The sequence below is a fragment of the Triticum dicoccoides genome, chromosome 2A, assembly GCF_002162155.2.
Source record: "Triticum dicoccoides isolate Atlit2015 ecotype Zavitan chromosome 2A, WEW_v2.0, whole genome shotgun sequence".
Lineage (NCBI taxonomy): Eukaryota > Viridiplantae > Streptophyta > Magnoliopsida > Poales > Poaceae > Triticum > Triticum dicoccoides.
Genome location: NC_041382.1, coordinates 194,316,101 through 194,323,694, shown reverse-complemented (window position 1 = coordinate 194,323,694; position 7,594 = coordinate 194,316,101). Strand labels below are relative to the sequence as shown.

Here is a 7,594-nt window from a genome sequence, read left to right as displayed (position 1 = left end):
CCTTCTCTTCCTGCCTCTGCGTCTTCCTCTGCTTCCTCTTCTCCTCCCAATCCAATCCTTGTAGAATCTTCCACCGGCGCCCGGGTAAGATGAACGGCCTCCTCGTGTCCCCGTGCACAAGGCCGCCCCTGCTCCGCCCCTTCCCGAGCCCGGCCACCCGTCTCCTACCCGCCAGAACCCTAGTTCTTCGCCCGCTCCGCCTCCCCCGTGGCGTCTGTGCGTCCCCTCCTCCCCCGCGCGCCGCCGCCGCCGCTGCGTCTGCAGTGGGCGGCCTTCTGGCGCCGCTCGAGGTTGGCCTGCGCAGCATCAACCTCGCGCCGCTGCGCCCGCCGGTTGCGGCGGCCATGTCGGCGGCCGTGCGCTGGCTGGGGGTCTACCGGGAGGTTCTGCTTGTCGGGGTGCTCTTCTCCTGGTTTCCCAACATCCCCTGGGACCGCCAGCCCTTCTCCGCTCTGCGAGACCTCTGCGACCCTTTTCTCGCCCTCTGCCGCGAGGTCGTGCCGCCCGTCTTCGGCCGCAAGCTCGATCTCAGCCCGCTCGTCGCCTTCATGGCGATAGACATCCTCATCATGATCCTTCGCCCACAGCCACGCATGTGATGGTACGTACGTCTTCTTATTTCCCGCTCACTATGATGACAATTGTGTTGTAGAGGTATAACTTAAGTGAAGCTCCAGGTTTAGATAGCGGGTTGGATTAAGTATCCTGTGATATTAATTATTTTGCATGTTGATTCTTGGTGATGTGTGCTATCATGTAATAAGAACAGAGCTTCATCTTGTAAAGGTGCATAATTAATGTCAAATTCAGGGAACAATCGTCCATAGTAATTGAAACTATCAATCGGAATGTGTTGAAGAGTCGCACACTTGCAGTCCTGTCACTCACCATTCATCACTTTGATTTGTAAAGCATCATAGTATGTGTCGATTAGAACCCTTTAAATATGATTTAGCATCATTCTAGTATGATCCGAACTTCCAAAGTACTCCCCACTTTTGCCAAGAGGTCCTGGATTCGACGCGGTCTCTCTGCATTGCACTGTACAGGGGTAAGGCTTGCCTTGTATAATCCTTCCCCAGACCCCACCTGGTGTGGGAGCTTCTAGCACTGGGTCTGTCCTAGTATGATCCAAACTTCCAAAGTATAGTTAATACTAGAAGCATACATGTACCTTGCCGCGCCGTTTTCTTTAACCATTACAGTGATGACACTACCAATCAGACAAAAAATCTTTGAACTGGACATAAATAAAAGGCTGCATGAAGCCAATTCCAAATTCCAAATGACAGTGCAGTGAAAAATAAAGTCCGATCTGTTTATCTAAAGTATCCTTATTGATTTCAATCCTTGAAACACCATCCTGATCTGTTGCCTTTTTCGCATTAGTGGATTACAGTGGAGTTCTTCTCCATGTTCTATTTGCAAATTTGTGTCTTCCAGGAGTCTTGCTAAACCATGAACTCTAGTTTGCCATGAACCCGAATACTTTGAAATGTACAATTAAGTGTTGTTGAAAGTGAAGAAGGAAATGCAGAGTTTAGAGTAATACAATATATATTTATTCAGCTACTACATGCAAATCCCATAGATCACAAATAGGAGCATTTTGTCCTACAACCAAAGTTCAGCATCATAAATACTGAAAGCTGAAACCTGCACAAAACACATTTAGTAATAATACCACAAGTTACCGACTGAAGCTGCAAGTTGGGCTGCAATATTCACTATAAATAGCTTATTTGTACAAAGACTCTGGGACTTCTTTTCCAATTCTCAGTAGCAAGCAATGCTACAATCTAGTCAAAACTTAGGTAGTTGAACTGTAACAGGGGACAAAATAAAATTTCATCTCCTCAACCTTGAGCTACTATTTCTGCAACACATTTTTTTTCTAGAATTCAGTACAGTAGTTGCAATGACTAAAACAAGCATCATTTCAGTTTCAGTTTTTCTCCAAACTGATACCAAGAAAAGTAAAGCAAATATCTACTCTCCGGGAATATATATTAGAATATATAACATGAAGAAAAATTGATCTTATGCCTTTGAGTATTATTTCATAGTGACATCTTATCAAGATATGCTAATATGTTTGGACCTTCATTAATACATCTCCAAGAAATTAAAGCTGGATGCGAAGTTGCAAACCTCTTTCCAGGTCAAGTGGAGGGAATGACGGGCAGAGGAAGCATTATTGACTTGTTGTAATATGCTGTTGCCAATTCCTGCAAGCAGTACCAATCTTAAGTAGATAGATTGTTCTTATTCAACTATATAAACGGCAAAATTTACAGATACTCTTGCAATCGACCCAGACCAATGCCTTGGTAAAGTGTAAAATAGTCGGTTCTCACTAAATGATGAGTCACCTTGACAGTTGATGTCCTAAATAGAAGTTACTTCTGAGAGCACCGTCAATTAGCAACATAACATATGTTCTAGAATGTCAATCCATCCTTTATATAATCTTGAGAGGAGTTATTTTATTAGAACAACTTTATTTCAAAATACTCCCTCCGTCCATAATATAAGAGCGTTTTTGACACTACACTAGTGTCAAAACCACTCTTATATTATGGGACGGAGGGAGTAGTTGTTAACATCCCGCAAAAGAAGTACTCCCTCTGTCCCTAATAAAAACTGTTGTTGTCCCGTAAGTATCTGTTCAATTTGACCAGCAAAAACGTCTTATATTTAGGGATAGAGGTACGAGTTGTTAAAAGTTTCTTCTACAACAAGTAAATTCTCAGCAGAAGGCTCTTTTCTCTATTCCAAACAGTGGAATATACTGGAACATGTGTAACACGATTTTTTTTGATACAAGTCTCTTTTACTGAGTGTAGCCCAGCTCAAAGGCAAAAATTCTGATCATCTACTTACTTAACGATGTCACTCATGCTTATGACCTTCCTGCACGAAATTAATTACTCCAATTACCTGATTCCAAAATCTGCAGTAGCTGAAGAAAACCTGCGCATCTTCATAAAAGAGATCCTGTTGGTTCTTGGTTCCCTATTGTTGCTTGCTGCTCCTATCACCTCACTCTAGATCTAACCTGAAGCTATCCGTTGAAGATTGTAATTATACATGTCCAAAGTAGAAAAGGTTGAAATGTAACAACAAACTATCGTGTCGCATAAAGAACACAAATTTCCAGTTCTTGGCTTTCATAATGTGACAGCCACAAACATTGAACCCAATGCTCCAAAGAAGTATTGCAAAAAATTAGTACAAAAGGAGACCATTATTAATCCCTTCTCTATACATAGTTGTCACTATTTTTCCAGTTCATGGCTTCTTGCCACTACAATACTATTCGAAGAGCAGCAGTAAACAGTATATAATACTCCCTCCGTTCCAAAATAGATGACCCAACTTTGTATTAACTTTGTATTAAAGTTAGTACAAAGTTGAGTCATCTATTTTGGAACGGAGGGAGTACAACTCGAAGAGCAGCAGTGAACAATAGGCAGTACAACTCAAAGAGCAGGAGGGGGAAAGTCCATGGTGGCGGAGATGGTTAAGGAGTCATTACCTAGGTTTTGCAATGCCACCGTCAGTGACACTGAGGTCAGGCATCGGTGCATGGCGACGTAGGTGCAGGAGCTTGAGTGTTGAGTCCGAGCCGCCGAGGCAGCCGAGAAAAAACCCTTGCCACGCATGCTCTTTAGAATGAAAATACTATGGCAAGATAAATATGGATGAAATCTACTACTTCTGGACACAAAAATTATATGAAGATTAACTCCTTCGGCAGCATCTAGAAATTCCATGAGCTCATCACAAATCCATAGCTTGTCCGACCAAATAAGTACATGCCTCCAAATAGCCCATGAGTTTGCTTGGAATTAAGATATACTTTTCTGAAATTAGCGTGGGAGAAAACAGTAGAACCAGCCAGAGAGATTGGAAAAAGAGAGAGCTGAGTAGGTGGGGTGAGGGGAGGGGATGTTGACCATGGTGGGCTTGAGGAAGGCCGCCGAGCTTGCAAGTGGCGGACATCCTTGTCTAGTGCCACCACAGCATGTCCTGTCTGCGGCGCGGTGCACGGTGACGGCCTTGGCGGAGCCGCGGAGGAGATGCGCGGTGGCGGCCGGAGCTGGGTGGGCGGCGAGCGGTAGGCGGACGGAACCCTAGCAGCGGGAGAAGAGATATATTGGGAGGGTGGCTCGCGAGCTCAACAGCGTGCAAAGTCAACATAGCTGATCTGAACAAACCGACTATTGGGTGGCAGACGTCGGTTGCGACTTGCGAGCATGATCTTTCCCTGACAAACATGGTGCACTTTCAAAAAAAGAAACGTTCGCTCCCAGGGCACCAATTCCTGGGAGCTTAGAAACTGTACTGCTGTTGCATTGCAGACTAACATAGCTGAATATCGAAGGTTAATTAAGAATTAAAGATTGCTGAAGCTAAACATGAATTGAATTGAGAATAATGTGCATGATGCTTTTGTCCATTTATTGTGGATTGAAGGGGGGTTGTGTCTTGCCATGTCTCTTTTTTATTCTAATACCATCGTTCATCTGAAGCACACGCAAGAACCACACGCACACATCACGGATCAGGTATGGATCAACCTCACGCACATCTAATGGCAAGCGCTTATCAAGCACGCAGCTTCGATCAGTATTTATGGCCGCAGCTCGTGCTTTTGCCCACGCCCCGTTGCTGAAGAGGTGGGGAGGCGCTGGATGGCGGGGGGCATGCCTCTAGACACGAAAAGAGGGAGATGTCCTGGGAGCCGCCGCGCTGGAGAAGGGCCACGGCCTGGACGTTGCCTTGCAGCGCCCGAGACGGGCGAATGCCTGGATGACGCCTCACCGCCAGAGATGGGCTACGACTCCCTGTATGCCACGCTCCGCCATGTTGGAGATGACGATGGCTTGGACGCTGCTAGCAGCGCCGGAGTCGGGCGACTCCTTGGACACTGCCTCGCCTCGTCGGAGATGGGCGGCCTTGGTGCTGCAACACTCTGTGCGGTTGCCTGATTGGTAGGCTAGGGTTACGGGAATGGGGAAAGAGATGTGATAGCCTATTTATTATCTGGGGTATTTCAGGCCTGGTTGGGTTAATTTCGGGCTCAAAATCAAAGCCTGATCCCTGCCTGTTCTTTTCGGGCTGGGCCGCCCTTGCCCAGATTTAGGTTCATCCATTATTTGGTACCCCTAAAAAAATCCATTATTTGGTACCTGTAATAAATGCAATTGTTAGTTATGTCGGATCCCATCCTGGCTTGTCAATGCTGGATTCTGTAATCAACAAACTTGTATGTGTGCAAGCTTGTTATAAGAACTAGATGATGCCTTGTGCGTTGCCGCAGGAACCGTGTTAAAACAAATACATAAGCATGTGCTTAAAAACAATTAAAACTAATGGAAAAACAATTTTATGATTGTTCTAGGTTTTTACATTCTCAAAGATAAAAACCATGAAGTATGTGACAATGACATATAACAAGAGAAGAATCTTTTAAATTGAACATAACTCGATGTCATCTTTTAACAAAAGTGTGAAGCATGAGCTATATCTTTTTCCTCCAAATGTCAAACACACTGTCCATGACCACACAGTAATTAACGACTTTTTCTAATTTGTGACAGACATGCATGACTTGACTCGCTCGGAAAAAGACATGCATGACTTGATGAGGTGGCATTGTTTGCATGGATAGATTAATGTAAAAAAGGACCTTATGAGTAAATGCATGACATGTGACACAATTTTCATTAGACGGGTGTCAATAATTGAGTTGACATGGAAGCACGGATGCGCAGAGAAATCTAGTAGTGGGGGCTAGCTGATATAGAAGACAACATTAGGTTTGAAATATAGTGGAATATTCACAGGAGCAGCATCATTTGTGATTTCATTCATTGAATTACCAATTTCAGTTTTTTTTGAAAGTACATTGCTGTTGGTATTTGTTTTTTCCTTGAGGAATCATATTCGATTTTTTTTGGCCTCTTTGCATAGCTGGTTTAGGCGAATGAAGGGCACATTTCATGTTTGACCACGAGTCTGAACATTCCATCAGTTCTTATATGGATTGTGTTTTAGAATCTTTGTAGTGCATGTTGTTACACGTGTTTGCTTGTTTATTACTCAACAATGTATGTAAAAATATCGTCACCAGCCACATGAAATTCTTAGGTTTGTTGTTAATAGCACTTCCATATCATACAAATTCTCTTATTAATACTAATATCACACCTAGTTACAGTCTATCTCATGGGAATGAACAGTTTTAGTTTTGCCTTGAAGGCTGTAGAAAGTCAATAACATTCCAATTGCCATGCTGTTTAGTTTATATATGCTTCTGTTGCGCGTTGGTCAAATTGCATTGGTAAGAATATTTTCCTGTGTTTTTGCACAGATTTATTCCCCTGAGAATAATAACTTGCTCAAACACTAATTTGAATTTGCACATTCATATCCCAAGGACGACATAGGTGGTCAAATTGTAAACAAAATGAGTTGGAATGAAGGTGGGGTGTCCACATTGACAGGTTGATGTAATTGTGGCTGCACAAAAACGATAAATAAGTTTTTTTTTGGTTTAGTATCTGCCTAATAATTTATGTACTAAACAAAATATAGAGAAGATATATTTCGTTCGCCCCATGTATTGTTACCGAGTTGCAAAAGTATCATGTTTCTTTGTCAGCTATTATTGCCATCCCACTTTGGTTGAGCATGCATTTTATTTTGTTAAAATAAATTCTTGTTATCATCTGTCCTTATAATGCATATGATGTTGCAGGAATTGAAGGATAGTCGTTGGTATGTTAAGATCCACTATGGTTTTGTCGTTGCTGGATATTACAAGATAAGAAGTGGTGGTTGAATGATCTTTAGCAAGGGTAGCAGAATTTGAGTGATTTTGAGACGTTTTGTAGACAAGTGTAGCTTCCTTGATAAAACTTCTGCCAAGTAGATATGTGCTAGCTACAGTCTTTGTGATTCTGCTCTGTTCCCAGACGGATTTGTCTATGATATGGCAACACGGATCTGCATGTAGTGAGCGATTCAGAGAACTGAATCGAAAGCTGAGCCATTCCTGAACGGTTTGCGAGAGAATCCCAAACTAGCTTAGGCAGGCTCATTAATGTGCATGGTCTACTTTTTTCTTCTTTTTCCTTCCACCATGAGGATCTTATCTCCTTTTCTGACTTGGCTAATGTGTTTACCTCCAGAGCCACTTGTTCTGGTTGAGTGTTGATATACTCATTGTCATTTGGTACACCTATTCTATCATTAGTGAACGGCTGCATTGATTTTCTATGCATATTATGTTAGCCATTGCTCTTCTGGGGCTCTATCTTTTCATCGAAAATAAATTCTGGATTGTAAGACCTGGTAGCTTGGAAATTACTCCCTATGTTATGAATATAAGATGTTCAGGATATTTCAATATGATCTACTCCCAGAGATTAGCCATTGCTCTTTTGGGGCTCTCCAATACTGGATCTTTTCATCGAAAATAAATTCTGGATTGTAAGACCTGGTAGCTTGGGAATTACTCCCTATTTTCATGAATATAAGATGTTTACAGTAGGATATTTCAATATGATCTACTCCCTCTGTTTCT

The 7,594-nt window shown here is 42.7% G+C and overlaps 1 protein-coding gene across 1 annotated transcript; it reads left to right on the top strand.

Moving 5' to 3' along the window:
• Positions 1–7,315, top strand: LOC119354162 (ylmG homolog protein 1-2, chloroplastic-like). The gene is made up of 2 exons (XM_037620874.1): positions 1–601; positions 6,767–7,315. The coding sequence occupies exon 1, from the start codon at positions 90–92 to the stop codon at positions 597–599; it is 510 nt and encodes a 169-aa protein (XP_037476771.1). The 5' UTR covers positions 1–89; the 3' UTR covers positions 600–601; positions 6,767–7,315.
• Positions 7,316–7,594: the final 279 nt, after the last annotated feature.